The 18,251-nt window shown below is 37.1% G+C and overlaps 1 protein-coding gene across 2 annotated transcripts in view; it reads right to left on the minus strand.

The window, feature by feature from the left end:
• The window catches only part of LOC129257776 (uncharacterized), a 62,692-nt gene extending 47,028 nt beyond the window's left edge, over positions 1-15,664 (minus strand). The window contains exons 1-4 of one of the 2 annotated variants that reach the window (XM_054896173.2): positions 15,552-15,664; positions 7,504-8,097; positions 3,688-3,792; positions 653-757 (exon numbers count right to left, since the gene is read on the minus strand). In XM_054896173.2, the coding sequence (XP_054752148.2) occupies positions 653-757; positions 3,688-3,792; positions 7,504-8,091 (798 nt within the window). In that variant the 5' untranslated portion in view covers positions 8,092-8,097; positions 15,552-15,664. The remainder of the gene's footprint in view (positions 1-652; positions 758-3,687; positions 3,793-7,503; positions 8,098-15,551) is intronic. The other variant, XM_054896174.2, reaches the window with a different exon arrangement.
• Positions 15,665-18,251: the final 2,587 nt, after the last annotated feature.

The raw sequence follows: 18,251 nt of genomic DNA on the forward strand, positions 1-18,251 counted from the left end.
CAGGTACCACAGTGCTATATCTTAAATTTAAACAATAGATTAATGGGATATTCTGTTTAAAGGCAGGGCATCTCTTTGCATGCTAACAAAACAGGATACTTGCAACTGAATCCACTGCCTTTATGTATTTTCAAGTTGTTTTACAAATTTAGATCACAAAGTCTGATATGTAAACACATGCACTGTCAAGCTAATAACAGAAATTAATTTGTACAAATATTGTAGCAATCATGCTCATTGCAATGTCAATTTATTGCTTAATTTGGAATACAGAATGTAAATTACAAACACAGAAACTTTTCTATCTTTATCTTAATCAAATTACCCATATAATTTCTCAATTTCAGTTGTAATAAATTACACAAGTTGAGGGTTCAGAAAAATTACCAAGCAATCGTAACAAAATATGGTTATTGTCCCAATGATTTCATTGTGTTACCTTTTCCTCGGTTTTATCAAAATTTTGAGTCTAGCTGGCTATCCACATTTTAATGATATTCATAAATCAAGTTTTTAGATTAACTGTGACAAAGCGTTCAAGCCACAAGAAATGTGTCAAAATACATGAATTTTAACGTTAATAGTAGATCTTAAACCATTGAGCATCCTTGATAAATCATATGATTTCCCAGAAAGGTCAGAGTAAACGTACCTTATCACCTATCTTCTCTCTTTCTTTGCTGACTTCCTTTGTCAGGTTTTCCTTTCCCTCTACTCTTTGTTCTTCTGACTTCTGGTTCTTTAATGGGCGGTTAACCTGGATTGGAAACGAAAAATGAAAAAAAAAAACGAAAAGGTAACTCCTCTAGAGTCAACCCTGCCCCCCAAAAAATGTTAATTTTAAAGTTTGCTTATTTTTCACAAAACAGATGCACAATTTAGTGATACATAAATGGGAGAGTTGATGAGGTCCCTCACTCACTATTTCTTTTGTTTTTTTATTGTTTGAATTATACGATACAATATTTCATATTTTACAGATTGACAATAATGACCAACTTGACTAAACCACAAAAAGTTAAAACAATGGTAAAACACATGTTCTAGGAGGAATAAATCTTTGTTTCACATGACAATGAGGAAGTTAAAACATTTCATACAATGAAATAGTGAGTGGGTGACATCATTATTCCCCTCATTTGCATACCAACCAGAATATGCATATATCACTGTTTTGTGATATTAAGCGAGATTTTTAAAATGTCATAGCTTTCTTATTTTACATCTGATTTTGAAGCAATTTTCAGTGTTATGCTTTATTTTTAAATCAACTTTTACTTATAATGGTCTTTTCCTTTAAGGCCACCATAGGGAATAAGAAAAAGTGGCCACTGGAGACAGGTGGCATTTATAGTCAGGTTCCATTGCATATTCCTTTCAAATGGGAGACAATTTTGGTGGCCACTAAAGACATGTTTTTTCTCCAAAAAGCTGGCCAGTAAGTCGGATTTGACTAAATTTTCATAAAACAAATTCTACAATTTTTCTTATAAATTAAGGGACTTCCTTTCAAAGTTATTGTGTTCCAAAGTGCTCTGAAAGTTTTCTTGAGTGATCCATCACCAACGATGAAATCAAACTATGATCAGAAAACTACATTAATTTCGCCGGGGGGGGGGGGGGGGTCCTCTGTACCTTTAAATCACACGGACTGGATGGTCTTGACCCAATAACGAAATCGACAATTCAGATGTTTTATAAAAAGGGGTGTGTCTCAAAAGGGATATTTAACAAGGTCCTGTTTCATAAATACTTGTTTTAATAGCAAATACAATTTTCACAAGAACAATTTAACTTTCAGCCAATCAAAGTGAATTATTACACTAGCTCTAAACTGGTATTGCAAATTGCAAACTAGCATGGGACCAGATCGTCCACTGGTGCTGACACCGAAGCCAGGGCACGATTTCCTTCAGCAAGAAATTCATCCTTACTGTGCTACACTAAACCTACAAGAGAGGTGAACGGGTAACTGGCAGGATTAATTCTTGAGCATGCATCGAGCGCTGCTGAAGAAGCAATAGCTTAAGCTAAAGCTGGAGTGATAATGTTGCACTTTGTATGATCCTAAGCGAACGATTTACATATAAATCTAGCTATAATTATTATTATCACTGTTGAACATACATCATCAAACCATGTAGGGAAAACATGTACTAAAAAGTTCAATTTTTATGAAAGGGGATGCTTCAGAGTAATGTTGTAAATCGGATAAAAAATCAGATCGAAAATCGGATCGGCAGTTAAGCTTCTAAAATCAAAATCGAATCGAAAATCGAATCAGCGATGTTTAAAAACACAGGAATACATCAAAATTTTGTTCGCGGTCGCACGCATCTACCTACAGTAACAAAGTCGCAAAGACGAATGCATTGGAATGGAAGTCCCCAACATGCGCGATCGTTTGGAACATGTTTTAAAAGGGTTTTGAGGTGTTACTGCTTTAAAATAAAATGAGTGATTTTTATTAGAAAGATAAACGAATGACGCATCTTCCGAGCAAAGTGGCAAAGGAAAATAAAATGAAAGTAATTCTCATAGATCACAGGTCAATGAACAATCGGCGGGACATCTTTTATAAGTATTTTTATGTTAGGTGCTAGCGATTTAGAATTATTGGAATGATCTCTTGATCTCGTACGATGTAAGAGAGCGCAGTGATGTCCGTCATTAATACAACCTTATTAAGTTCACGGCGGCGTCCGCTATCACCACGAGGTTGAAGAGAAGACGTCTATCATCATAAACGACGTACGAGAGTAGCGCAGTGATGTTCGTCAATAAGACGACCGTTAAAAGTTCACGGCGGCGTCCGCTATCACCACGAGGTTGAAGAGAAGACGTCTATCATCATTAACGATGTGAGAGTAGCGCAGTGATCTCGGTCAGTAATACGAACTTTAAAAATTTCACGGCGGCATCTGCTATCACCACGAGGTGGAAGAGAAGATATCTATCCTCGTAAACATCGTCAGAGATAATACCGCGTCTTTCTCCCTGATTAACCAAACGTAAAGCATCTAGGCTAACAATTACAGGTACCACAGTGCTATATCTTAAATTTAAACAATAGATTAATGGGATATTCTGTTTAAAGGCAGGGCATCTCTTTGCATGCTAACAAAACAGGATACTTGCAACTGAATCCACTGCCTTTATGTATTTTCAAGTTGTTTTACAAATTTAGATCACAAAGTCTGATATGTAAACACATGCACTGTCAAGCTAATAACAGAAATTAATTTGTACAAATATTGTAGCAATCATGCTCATTACAATGTCAATTTATCGCTTAATTTGGAATACAGAATGTAAATTACAAACACAGAAATTTTTCTATCTTTATCTTAATCAAATTACCCATATAATTTCTCAATTTCAGTTGTAATAAATTACACAAGTTGAGGGTTCAGAAAAATTACCAAGCAATCGTAACAAAATATGGTTATTATCCCAATGATTTCATTGTGTTACCTTTTCCTCGGTTTTATCAAAATTTTGAGTCTAGCTGGCTATCCACATTTTAATGATATTCATAAATCAAGTTTTTAGATTAACTGTGACAAAGCGTTCAAGCCACAAGAAAGGTGCCAAAATACATGAATTTTAACGTTAATAGTAGATCTTAAACCATTGAGCATCCTTGATAAATCATATAATTTCCCAGAAAGGTCAGAGTAAACGTACCTTATCACCTATCTTCTCTCTTTCTTTGCTGACTTCCTTTGTCAGGTTTTCCTTTCCCTCTACTCTTTGTTCTTCTGACTTCTGGTTCTTTAATGGGCGGTTAACCTGGATTGAAAACGAAAAATGAAAAAAAAAACGAAAAGGTAACTCCTCTAGAGTCAACCCTGCCCCCCCAAAAATGCTAATTTTAAAGTTTGCTTATTTTTCACAAAACAGATGCACAATTTAGTGATACATAAATGGGAGAGTTGATGATGTCCCTCACTCACTATTTCTTTTGTTTTTTATTGTTTGAATTATACAATACAATATTTCATATTTTACAGATTTGACAATAATGACCAACTTGACTAAACCACAAAATGTTAAAACAATGGTAAAGCACATGTTCTAGGAGAAATAAATCTTTGTTTCACATGACAATGAGAAAGTTAAAACATTTCATACAATGAAATACAAAAGAAATAGTGAGTGGGTGACATCATCAGTCCCCTCATTTGCATACCAACCAGGATATGCATATATCACTGTTTTGTGATATTAAGCGAAATCTTTAAAATGTCATAGCTTTCTTATTTTACATCTGATTTTGATGCAATTTTCAGTGTTATGCCTGTTGGATTTTCCTCTTTTATTTTTAAATAAACTTTTACTTATAATGGTCTTTTCCTTTAAGGCCACCATAGGGAATAAGAAAAAGTGGCCACTGGAGACAGGTGGCATTTATAGTCAGGTTCCATTGCACATTCCTTTCAAATAGGAGACAATTTTGGTGGCCACTAAAGACATGTTTTTACTCCAAAAAGCTGGCCAGTAAGTCGGATTTGACTACATTTTCATAAAACAAATTATACAATTTTTCTTATAAATTAAGGGACTTCCTTTCAAAGTTATTGTGTTCATTAGTGCTCTAGAAGTTTTCTTGAGTGATCCATCACCAACGATGAAATCAAACTATGATCAGAAAACTACATTAATTTTGCCCAGGGGGGAGGGGGGGGGGGGTCCTCTGTACCTTTAAATCACACGGACCGGATGGTCTTGACCCAATAACAAAATCGACAAATAAGATGTTTTATAAAAAGGGGTGTGTCTCAGGTGATCTCAAATGGGATATTAAACAAGGTCCTGTTTCATAAATACTTGTTATAATAGCAAATACAGTTTTCACAATAGCAATTTCACTTTCAGCCAATCAAACTGAATTATTGCACTAGCTCTAAACTGGTATTGCAAATTGCAAACTAGCATGGGACCAGATCGTCCACTGGTGCCGACACCGAAGCCAGGGCACGCTTTCCTTCAGCAAGAAATTCATCCTTACTGTGCTGCACTAAACCTACAAGAGAGGTGAACGGGTAACTGGCAGGATTAATTCTTGAGCATGCATCGAGCGCTGCTGAAGAAGCAATAGCTTAATCTAAAGCTGGAGTGATAATGTTGCACTTTGTATGATCCTAAGGAAACGATTTATATATAAATCCAGCTATAATTTTTATTATCACTGTTGAACATACATCATCAAACCATGTAGGGAAAAGATGTACTAAAAAGTTCAATTTTTATGAAAGGGGACGCTTCAGAGGGCTATGAGAAAAATGACAGCATGAACTAAAAGCTCAACTGAACAATAATCTCCATCAAAAGAAAATAAGGTGGGACAGAGCTTGACCCAGCCAAAATGTGAAACATCTTGCTTTTCTCTGTACTTTGTCGATTGGGGTTGTAGGAAAGCTTCTATTAGCCTTTGGAGCAATGTCGTCATACAGAGTGTAACAGTCAAATTTGCAGTGGGCCTATTTATTTTAATATTTGGCTTTACATTTTGCTTTCCATACTTTAGTGTTGACATTTAACTTGTTTATCTGCACTCCAGGGTCCCGTTACACACAGGTTAACGATTGATCGTACGCTTGATTTTCACGATTGATTGTACATTGTAGTCAATGGAATCAATTGTAGAAAAATATTCTACGATCATTGCTAAGCTTTGTGTTACGGACCCCAGGTCATGAGATCATCCTTCATTCCATCTTCACTAACCACATACATGTACTTTGGCATGTAATCTCAATCTTCATTCCGTTCCCACAATCCCTATACACTGTTCATCTGACATAGCAATAGCACTTGACCAGATTCATTACATTCCATTCTCTCATTCATTTTCCCCTTCAGTCATGCTTCCTAGTTTTCCATCCATTTCCACTCCACATGGCGTCAATGTTTATGGTGCAGTCACATTTTCCCTACGGCGGCCGCACGGCAAGTCGAAAACAGCCATTTTAACATTTTTGTACCAGCTACATACATGTACATGTGTAGGTGGTTTGAATAACAAGCGGAGCGCCTTTGGCAGTCTCACCTGCATTACGCGATTCAATATAACAGCAGTGTCACTTTGAAAACTACTATAAAATAATTATTCACAAAAAACACCATTCATATAATGATACAATATGACGTTCATTGACCCTAAATGACATTTGACCTTGACCATGAGACCTCAGACTTGTCAGTGATACTTGATTGCCCCTGTGTCCACATTTCATAAACTATATCCATAAACTTTGAAAGTTATGACAGCAATTTAATAATTTTCTCCAACATGACCAAAGTTCATTGACCTTGAATGACCTTTGACTTTAGTCATGTGACCTGAAACTCGAACGAGATGTTCAGTGATACTTGATTACTCTTATTTCCAAGTTTTATGAACTAGATCCATACACTTTCAGAGTAATGATGGTTATTCAACAAATATCCCCAACATGGCCAAAGTTCACTGACCTTAAATGCCCTTTGACCTTGGTCATGTGACCTGACTCGCACAGGATGTTCAGTGAAACTTGATTACTCTTATGTCCAAGTTTTATGAATCAGATCCATTAACATTCAAAGTTATGATAGTAATTCAACAAATACCCCAACATGGTCTAAGTTCATTGCCCCTACATGACCTTTTACCTGTAATAATCATGTGACCTGAAACTCGGGCAGGATGTTTAGTAATACTTGATTATCCTTATGTCTAAGTTTCATGAACTAGGTCCATATACTTTTTAAGTTATGCTGTCATTCAAAAAAAAATTTACCTTTGTTAAGATTTGATGTTGCGCCTATAGTCTCACTCTGCTATGCAGGTGAGACAAAAACTGATAATTCATACACTGTCACAATCAACAGATGTGGAACAGTCTATTAATAAACTTAATATTGCTTCAAAAAATACATGACATTTGATGAAATTCTATGATTATTTTGCTCATTTCTCAGCAATTACGCATTTTCTTCCAGAGCCATTTTGCACCTTTTTCTACTTAACAAACACTTTGGTGGTAATTTTATTGGATTATGTTCTAACCCATTTTGAGATCGTTACCACAACTGGTATTTATCTTTAAGTTCATTGATCGCGAAAAAACTTTCAATTTTACCATGATAATAAAACAGATTATATAATTTATTTGTGGGGCTACAGAATTGTTTTTTTTAACTGTTCAATCCACAAGCTAATCACAGATGGGTTTTTATACAGCTAAACCCGCCCACTGCTAGAGTAGCTGTCAATTAAAGTCATGGCCGACATATAATCAGCCAATATCCCAAAACGAAAATAAAGGACGATTAGGTATGACTCTGAGTCATTAGCATTATATAGGATTAACCATACTGAAACAGCCCAAAACAATCTGATATCAATCGCAACAGCCTTTCAGCGGATATTGTATTAGTATAACCTCAACATGCCCCACCACACACAGGAAATAATATGTGTTAGCTACATGAACGATGGATACCTCGTTATTCGGATACCTTTTTTTCGCGATTCTTCAATTTCTTTGTATCACTTTGCCTGTGCCTCACTTTCACAGGGACTGGCTCTTCTTTGATATTATCAGTATCCAGCGTTGGCCTTTTCACTCTTCTCCTAGATTGAGGATCGGGTGTTGGTGCTGTTGATGATTCTCTATTATCTTCCACTCCATGATGGGCAGGATGCGATCCTCTGTGTCTGGACGAATGCTTCTTAGGGAACGGATGACAGGCGATTTCCACCGAGGGCTTGGCATTAACTTTCAAAGATGGTGCAGAATCTCTAAATCCTTCCTTGTACATCAGAACTTCTGTCGTTTTGTAATCCTTTTCAGTAAAGTGTCCACTACACAGATGAATTCGCCTGTACAATCTGGCCAACTTGTAGGGAAATTCTCTCTTCCTCCTGATAAATTTGATCCATGATTTTTGAATGGGTGTGAACTTTTCATGCGTCTTTGGCATCTTTCCAGGCATGGTATGAATGAACACCTCATTACATGTTGTATTACTGCATCCGTATGCCATGCATCTCATCCCACCACTACCACATTTCCGTTTTTTTCCTATCTGTGAAACAGGGTCCATTTCTATCTGGGAGATAAAGAGCATTATTTCAGAATAAATATCAGGGAGATTTTAAGGGCTTTGACTGAAAAACGGACACTGAAATACAGAAGTTCAACAACAAAAGAAGAAGCGTAACTAAATATTTGCTTGGTTGATAGTCAGGCGGATTTAAATGGCCAGTGGTCATTATCACTTTAGCCAAGATTTTTTCAAACCTAGGGATAATCTTTTTGATGAGGGGTAGTGGTGTCATATATCGGACATTTCCTTTGTCTGGACACGATGGTGATTTTTCAAATATTTACAAGTAATATTTCATTGTTTGAAAAAAATGTTACTAAAATTGTTGACAAAATGTAATGCATAATAACAAAATTATCAAGTTTCCTTGATAGAGACTCAAGTGGGTTTTTCCTTTTGCATTTGTCACTCTTTTGCACTGTATGTGTCTCAGACAATTGGAAAGGAAATAAGTAGGTGGGCACAACACAAGGGAATTTCAGTGGGTTTTTATCCTCAATTAAAATACAACGCAACTCGAAAGAGGGTATTGCAACGCCTACGATGCTATATCTCGTTCTAAGAGTGGACAATGAAGTTGCGTTGCATTCTATATATATTTTGGCATTTGGCATTATGGATGATTAAGTATTAAATCACCATTATTAGCTTATTTAGTTAGAGTAACGCGCCCGATATTCAACATGTGCCTCCATTCGACATAGCAAAATTTTCACAAGCCAGCACATTAGTCAATCACCACAATACACACCAAACACATTGTTATCTACACGGGCAATATCACTCACAAAATTTCAGGTTGAAATCATTACCTGCAACGTTCTCCTTCCACACACAAAATGTGCCTGACTTGCTGTGAGCTGAAATTATCAAGCAAATTTCTCTCTTATTATTTGTATGTTGCTGCGATGGAAACTTTTCCCTTCACTTTGTCTTATACACGTTGCACAAAAGAGGGATGCATGCGTGTATTCTTTTCTTCGATTTCCTTCCCATTTTTTGGCACCCCCCTTTTTGTCTATCCGGGGGCCCATCGATGAGCCACATCGGAGGGATTTTGCATTAATAACCCCCTAATGGTGGCTGCACGATAGCGAGCCGTCTGTGTACGAGAAGAAATTTTTTAAAAATTAACAATGTTAAAAAACTCCTCGAAACGGACGGCTGCCATCTGTCTACGTTAACCCTAATTCATAGGATACAACTTCATTTCTGACTTATTGATTTCATTTTTAGAAAAAAATTCATTAAAAAAATGAGAAAAATATCTCTATTTGATCAATTTTATTATTTTTTAATTTCCTTTTCTTTCTTTCTTTTTTGTCGCTAGGGGTGCAGGTGGGGGTTGTGTTTTAATCTTGAAAATGGGGATGGGATTGGTACAAGTTTTTGTGTCACTTTTGTTTCTCTTGTTTTTAGTGTTTGTTTGGAGCTTTGATATCTGTTTTTTCCTGGTTGTTTTTTTGTTTTGTTTTGAAAGAAATAGACCACTCATTTCCTCTTCTTTTGGCTTCAACTAATAATTTGGTGCCTTTCAAGTTTATCCATGGGGAGATTGGAAAGTTTGGATATTTAAGTTCTTTTCCACAAAATCTTGCTAATTTTTTTTGTTTTGTTTCATAATAGTATGGAAGTATGTGTAAAAAATGTGTACATTTATGTGCAGTGATTTCACTCTAGAATCTGAATTTATTTACTTTTCTTAAAAAAAAGAGAGCTCAAACAGGGCCTTTGTAGTACAAATCTAAGAAATGCATTGAATACTGATAGAAGCTTAATGTTTATCCTTCTTGATACTTGTAATAAATTGCATACAATGCTACATACATATTTTACACTCAACTGCCCATCCCTCCTAAAAAAATTGTAATGAAAATGTCCATTGTCTCTAAAATCAAAAGCTACATATTATACATGTATAACAAATTGTTGAAACAATAGAATACATAAGGAATTGGTGAAACAATCAAACACATCAGAAAAAAGCACACTTGTATTTTTATTTGGTCATACAAAGTACAAAAGGAATGATAATTTTCATATGTAAAACAAGACCCCCGTACATACATGTATACAATACTAAAGTTTAAAAAGAGCTTGTAATTTATATCAGAAAAACAAAGAAATACATTAGAAATTACAAAACAATACTTTAAACAAATTCATTTAGTCAAATTATCTACATGATGCTGTTATGATGCCAACTAAATTATATAAATTATCTATCATGATCACCTTCATTCGGCAAAAAAGAGGCGAGCAATTGTTATTTTGCATAAATTAATTAGAAGAAATTATTTTACACATATTAAGAAGAAAAATTACAAAGTGACATGATTACACACCAATTGAGCTTTCTTTGACCTTTCCATTGATACATGTACCTAAATTACTTCAAAGAGCTCAAAACAAAGAAGTTAGAGCCTGTTGAAGACTTGGGTTCAAAATGGTCACAAAAATCGGTTCTGTATTCCATTGACTCTATATTAAGACAATGACCACCCATGGGTTCATTTCATCTCGCGTGCGAAGGAATATCATATGCACGCGACACACATGCAAATATATTGGGCTTTTGCCCAAATAAAATATAATAACACACAATTTTGGATTTCACATTCTCCTTTGACACTTACCGAACCATTTAGATCCTTTGGTGACTTCTCTTTGAAGTTTCCTTTAAAAAAAATGTATTTTTTCTTGATCTTCACTGAAGATTTCACGGAGATGCCCTTCGGTTAGCGACAAAATCAATTTTTGGCCTAAAGAGGGCGCGCGATTTATATTCATATCAAAGACACAAGGGAAAGGCTAGGCACCTAAACTATTTTACACGCAAATCGATGCAAGGCATTACGCAAAGTCCGTGAAGTGTCCAATCTTATCAATCTAGACAAAACCCGGTCGCCCGAATTGGACTACACATGCAGGCTCGCACTTACACACTACCGTGGGTGAATGGGGATAAGATAGTAAAATGTCAGAAATTGTTAACTAAATCCCCAGAAACGATGGTTATTTCTGTCTAGTTCATAGAATGAGTGCTCCGCGGCACATACCCCCGGGGGGGGCACTCGACCAAAAAAGTAGTGGGTATGTGCCGCGGGCGAGACAAAAAACGGGGGCCTTGGAGCGGGCTTATTGTAAAGAGGAGGGTCCTCGGAACGGGCTTCGGAACTACAAATGTTTGTGAAAACGGGGGTTCTTGGAATGGTCCTGCGTGTCAGTGCGTATGCATCCTATGGAACGTGCATGCAGCTAGCCAAGCGGCAAGCATGGCAAGGGCGCCGGGTGAGCTAGCGCAGAGGCGATGGTCGGACAGCGCTCTGCGGCCGCTTTTCACCAAAATTGCGGCTCATTGTAGCAGAACAATGCGACCGGAACGGCGTAATGGAAAATATGCGAAGCCTTGGAGCAGATTTATTTCTTCTTTTTCTCGATAAGAAGAAAATACTATGCTTTGGAGCGGCTTTCTTTGTTTTTTTTCTCAATAAGACAAAAAATGATGTGCCTTGGAACGGAAATTTGAGTGTAAAAATGGGGGTCCCCTCCGCGGCACATACCCACTATGCATTATATACTGAGTGCCCCCCCCCCCCCCCCCCCCCGGGTACATACCCACCTAGACAGCTGGCAGCCATCTGTTTCGAGGAGTTTTTTAACATTTTTTAATTTTTTTAATTTCTCCTCATACACAGACGGCTCGCTATCGTGCAGCCACCATTAGGGGACTTACAGTGCAAAATCCCCCCGTCTGGCACTCATGGGATCAATGCATCTCGCGTGCGAAGGATTCATATGCACATGGTGCACGCGAATTTTTCACACCCTTTTTACTAAAATACCTATGCCATTCCTTTTAAAATAATGTTTCTAATTGTGCTATGACACTCACCGAACCATATGGATCGTTTCTTGTCTTCTCTTTGGTGTGTTTTTAAGAAAAAAAAAGCATTTTCTCGTGATCTTCACGTAGATACCGCAGGGTCATCGTGGTTGTAAACTTTTGCTTAAAGAGGGCGCGCGATATTATTCACAAGATGTTTGTTTACGGTTCTGCAGCTTGTACTGCTAGCTGCATTTTAGACGCTCAGCATTATTTTCCTCTTTCTGTTTTTTTTTTTGCTGTCAAGCGGTATTTTCTATTGTAGCGCCATCAGCGATGATGAAATGTAAAGAGTCGCCTTGAAATGAAGAAAAATTATGTCACATTAATTCGTTAGTTTGTTTCCTATTTTTTTGCACTTTTTTCTTCTTCCTCATCTATGATCAAAGGTGAATAACTTTTTTTGATATCTGTTCTAAAAGCTGGACATTTTAAATATTTTGTTCAAGTAAATAAATCAACAGGATAGTAATCAAAATGCGATAGAGCTGCCCGAGCTGAAAATTCTGATACAAGTACTTGAAAATAAAACATTCTGAGCACTTTTTATAACCATGATGAGGAGACCTATATATATATATATATATATGTATATGAAATAAGCTAACACGAAAAAAAGACGTTTTGGGGACTGTTAAATAAGAATTCATGAGTGGGATAGGTAACTATCTATTCTATTCTTGTTCGTTTTCTATTATTATTTGTGTGTTGTGTTTATTTTTCTTGAAGCACCAAAAGGTGGACATGTCCGCTAAGATATATTAACGAAGTCACCATTATTATCACAAGCTAACGGATCAAAATGCGAGCGTGAAACGTGAGCTTCTTTTTTTCTTAATTCAGTCTTAACGATACTTTTTCATCATATTTTAAAGGTGAATCTCATGATTCAAAATGATAAATGCTTGTCGCACGGGCAGAAATAGCGGGACCAATAGTTATTTTCAATATTCCGAACTGCATTCTGGACGTTGTATAAGCGCCTTTGTATAACAATTAAAAGGGTAGGCCTATTTACCTTACAAATTATGCGAGCGCTGAACTTTTGGACATTTAAACCTCAACAAATGGACATTTTTAAAATATGAACAACATCATAAATGTCACTTACAAAAATGATGCCAGCGCGAAGCTCGCGCTTAGAGTTTTTGATATTGATGACAGGACAGTATCTAAATGAAAAATAATGCGAGGGCATTTGCGCTTAAGATTTAAATTTGGGATTTGAAAAGTCCGACAGATTACCTATACTTTTAAAAGAGGAATGACCTCCAGAATTCAAGCGCGAAGCGCCAGTAGATTTATGTTGAAGTTTAGACCTAGAACAGGGACGTTGAATCTTTATAATCATGAAAAAGATGGTATTTTTTAAAATAAAACATGGGAGTCTAATTTTGTTTTAGTGTTAATATTCAGATCTTTAAACTTGACATTTTCCTATCCCCTTCATCATCCCCTCTCCTTCTCCCTTTCCCCATTTTCGTTCTCCCTTCTTTTCTTCTCTCCCTTTCCCTTCCCTTTTTCGCTTTTCCTTTCCCTTCTTTTATTTCCTTTCTCCCTCCCCTACTCTTTTCTCGCTCTTTCCATTTTTCTTTCCCTCTCCCTTCCCCTCTTCCTTTCTTTTGTTTTCTTTCTATTTTATGGTCTCCTTTTCCCTCTCTCTCCTTTACCTTTCCCCCTCCCCTGATCTGTCTTTCATTGTCTCTCCTTTCCTTTCCCGCCCCCTCCATTCCCTTTCTCGCTTTTTCCTTTCCCTTCTTTTCTTTCCTTTCTCCCTCCCCTACGACTTGAATCGAGAATGTTCGATAGGAAAATTTCGCATTTCGATTGTTGTTTGCGTAATTTCCACCGCAGTATGAGGATGACCAAGGACGGATCGAACGAAGTATCCTGGTTGAGATTTGGAGGTAAGCGATAAAAACACCTTAATAAATAATTTATAATTCCTTTTTCAAATATACTTAAATCATACGATCAAGATTAACATAGTGGACAAATATTGAAAGGCTTGGCGTAGTTTAGTCCCTCACATTCGTGTGATGAATGAAAACGTCAAAATGCACTATGAAATCACATATGTTGTGCGAGGTTAGTATACTAACCTCGCATGTTGTGTGAGTGCCGTCGGGGCTCTTCAATTTTTGTCTTTAATGAAACAAACTTTTGAAAATTAACGCGACCGAAATGCAAATTAATATTCCCTCTTGGCATTAATTGCCAAAAAACGGGGAAAATCAAGTTAAAACTTAATAAAAGGAACAAAAACAGTGACTTACCTCGGCTGTCGCGCAACTTCACTGCCCTGTTTTATCCGAACATAATACACATAAACATATGGCCATTGAGTCCCCTGTACAGATCGCGATAGAACTTCGGTCTCTGTATTTGGTGAGTGAAGCCAACAGAGTTCAGCTGAACAACCAACATAACAGAGACCGAAGCTTTTGGTCTAATATAGCCAGGCTAGTCTAATACCCACCTTGTATTACATGTATTAGACCAAAAGCTTCAGTCTCTGTATTTTGGTTGTTCCGCTGAACTACGTTGGCTCCACTCACCATACATAGACTGAAGGGGATGGGGCCCCGTACCTACAGCCAACGTATAGTGAACTAGCGTTTTATAGATCGCGATTTAAAACTGTTTTTTAAGCAAAATTGAAAGTTTCATGGTTTCCATTATCAGGGAAATATAAATAACTTAAGTAATTGCATACCTTGGGCCGGAGTTATTGAAAAAAATCCTCTGGATGATTGAGAAATCTGTCATCTAAGACATTTTCACCTGACCTGACGGTTTTTCTTGCAAGTTGCCATCTTGAATGACGTCATTATCGTATTAACTTAATGTCTCGAATCGATATATCGCGATTATAACTAGTACTAGTACTAGTATAACTAGTATCGTTTATCTTCGGTTTCGTTCGCATATGGAGCAGATCGTATAATATCGAAAGCAATATCGATATCACATTCGTGATTGTTGACGTTCGTTTGTAAATATTTTATAGTTTGGCTGCCATTTTGACCATTTTTATCGTGTTCAACCCAATTAAACATCGGTAAAGTATATTTTTCATGCCTTTTTCATCTATATCGTTTAAAGTATTTAAATGTTAAAACATCAAGTTTTAAAAGTTTGTTGTTTATACATCCTTAGATTGTAAATTCGATGTGTAAAATTACATCAAACTTTGGACTGTGAATTGACAAAAGGGAGGGAATGAGAACACATGCGAGCCCACACGTACACCCTACCGTCGGTAAATGGGGATTACAGTAAAATGTCAGAAATTGTTGAATAAATCCCCAGAAACGACGGTTATTCCTGTCTATACATGTATATACTGAGTGAGTGAGTGCCCGCCCCCCGGCCCCTGCCCGAGTCGTGATCAGTTCCGCCCCACGCGGCAGCGGATCGGGGCGAGCACTGCGCGCACCTAAACAATAACATACCGTTTCGGTACGTTAGTCCTCAGGTTTCAAGGTACTAATTTTGAGGAATATTACGTTTATTCCTCAAATTTATCTTCGATTGCACGGAGAAAATGCTATTTAACAATAAAACTTACTTTTCAAGTGAATCCATTCACTCGATATCCTTCAAAAGATAAAAAGCTTGCTTGTTTAAATCTCAGACTCAGTGCCAGCGGAGCGGATTTCTAAAATTCTGTCAATGCGAGTCTTTCTATGGTGGCGTTAGCGATAATTAAAAAAATGAAAATATGGGTCATACCCACAAAAATATTTCCGTGGTCATACCGCCGTGTGTCTAAAGTCCTGTGGATTATACTCCAGCTCCAGTGTCTTCCAACATTCCGATAATACAAACGTGAAGAGATCGTTGCATTTCTTTTTTCAAGATATTAGAATACAAATTTAGCATTTTCAGCCATTGGAATGATAAGTTTGGCATCTAGCCTCTCTCTCCATAATGTTTTTTTTTCCCAATCTCCCGACCAGCTGATTGGAATGAACCACACTGGATCTTAAAGTTGACCTCTGCCTGATTCCATTCGTAGCATTCCTCCCCTCAGTAAAATGCTTACAGCAGATATAGGATGCTTGCTTTCAAGAATTTTTCTACATTCATGCCGGCAGCTTGGGTTCTCGAGAATGCAAAAAAAAAAGTTGTTTCAGATATGCCTGTGTTCAGAAATCAATTGGTATTCATCCACTCTGATGAAGCAAATCTGCATATTGGTTATAATCAAGGAGTATTTTTAAAAAATCACTTTACAGCTGAAATTGACCGCCCTATGAAAAAGTGACACACCTCGATCATGGGCCGCGGAACGGTTTTCAAAGTGGGGGGGGGGGGGCTGACAATGAGAAAAATCACAATCATATCATTTTTACGAATTTGTACATGGTTTTGGAAAAATATAAGGGGGGCTGAAGCCCCCCCCCCGCCCCTGTCGATCGCGAAATCATCAAGCTAGAGTACCTCCTTTATCAAAGGTGGCTGCACGCAGTGGCGTAACTACGGGGGGGCACGTGCCCCCCCCCCCCCAATCGGCTGACCAAAAAAAAAAAAACGGGGAAAAGAAGAAAAAGAGGGAGAAAGGAAGAGAAACGAAGTGGGAAAGAAGACATTATTGTTCATTATAATGTTATATTGTATCATAATTATGTTATGTTATATTACATAAGAAACATTTTTTTTCATAACTTTATGAAACATAATTTGCTCAGGGCCTATGTCTTCATTGTTCCTGGTGCTCGCATTGTCTGTTTACCGAGATATATAATCCTGTTAAAACCTCCCGTTTTCAAGTCAATATACACCAAACTGCCAAATATATTTCCTCGCACTTCGAGTTATTGTTTTATGTACAATAGTATGCTTCTTTTTCATGATTACTTAAAGTGATTGCCCCATTTTAAGGTCTTGATATAAAACATTTCCTGTCCGTGCTTACGTTCGCAGTAGTGGATTGGTGAAATATGTCTGCTCTCCATGGATTCCTAGAATCAGTCCTTAAATATCCCTTTTTCTAATCTGAATATCAAAAATTTCGCGCTCGCATCATTTGGTTAGTGAACTACGTATGGTCTTCGTGAATTTCTACCAACAAGCCTTAAAATGCCCCTCATCAGGTCTAAATTTCCTAAACTTTCAGCTCGCGCTTTGCGCTCGTAAGATTTGATTAGTAGATGGGTAAGTTAATCAGGATTACAAGTGCTTTATGTGCACGTTTAGATGTAATTCTAACAAAATCAGCAAGCGCTTATTGGCACTCGCATTAGATGACTATGGTGAGATGTGTATACTCTTAATGGATTCCTAAAATATAGTCCTTAAAATCTTCCTGTTTTGGGGTCAATATTTACAAAAATTTCAGCTCGCGCTTCGCGCTCGCATTATTTAGCGAGCCAGGTACATATCATGATTACAAAAGATTGATTATAATGTCCCTTTTTAGGTCTAAATATCAAAAATTTTAAGCTCGCGCTTTGCGCTCGCATTATTTGACCAGTGAGAGACATATCCGTTTAATGGCACTGTCCTTAAAATGTCTCTATTAGGTATACCTGGCAACTGGGCGCGCTCACTTAGTGACTCAAATTTTTTGCTGGTGCCCCCCCAATGCCGTGACCCACGGTATGCCACTGGCTGCACCTTTTTCTCTTTGATTTATGGCAACCAGTTTAAATTTTGCAAAACCTATTGCACTATATTCCAAAACTAAAACCATCATATTTAATGTATCTTTAGTTTCCCTATTTGCATTTTGTTTTCTTTCTTTTCTGTTTTCCTAGTTTTCTTAAGTTTTTCTCTTCTTTTCTTTCTGTTTTCCATTTTCCTTTCTTTTCTCCTTTTCTTGTATATTTTATCTTCTCTCATACTGACATTGTATTATCTGTTTTGTTCTGTTTCATATTTTTTCAAAATTATCTTTTTTCCCCTCTCTCTCTCTTTCCTCTTATCTCATACCAGTGTTCCATTTGTTACAATTTGTATTTATTGTAATTGTTTATGACCTCATTGGTCTCAATGAAAAATAAAGATAAATCAGTGTCCATGCTAGAAATAAGATCCATTATTCATAATATTCAGAAGTCACCATTCTAAGGTACAACACCCATAAAAGGTCACTTAACTGTAAAAAGAAAAGATGATGATCACTAGCAGCGGCGTAACAGGGGTCGGTGGCCAGGGGGGGCAAGAGCCAAAAATTTCCCGGTCATATCATGGTATGAACAGGCGTAATGGTGTAATGAGGCGACTATTTTGAGAAGGCCAGATATTGCGTATCGGGCAGAATTCA

The sequence above is a fragment of the Lytechinus pictus genome, chromosome 3, assembly GCF_037042905.1.
Source record: "Lytechinus pictus isolate F3 Inbred chromosome 3, Lp3.0, whole genome shotgun sequence".
Taxonomy (NCBI): Eukaryota; Metazoa; Echinodermata; class Echinoidea; order Temnopleuroida; family Toxopneustidae; genus Lytechinus; species Lytechinus pictus.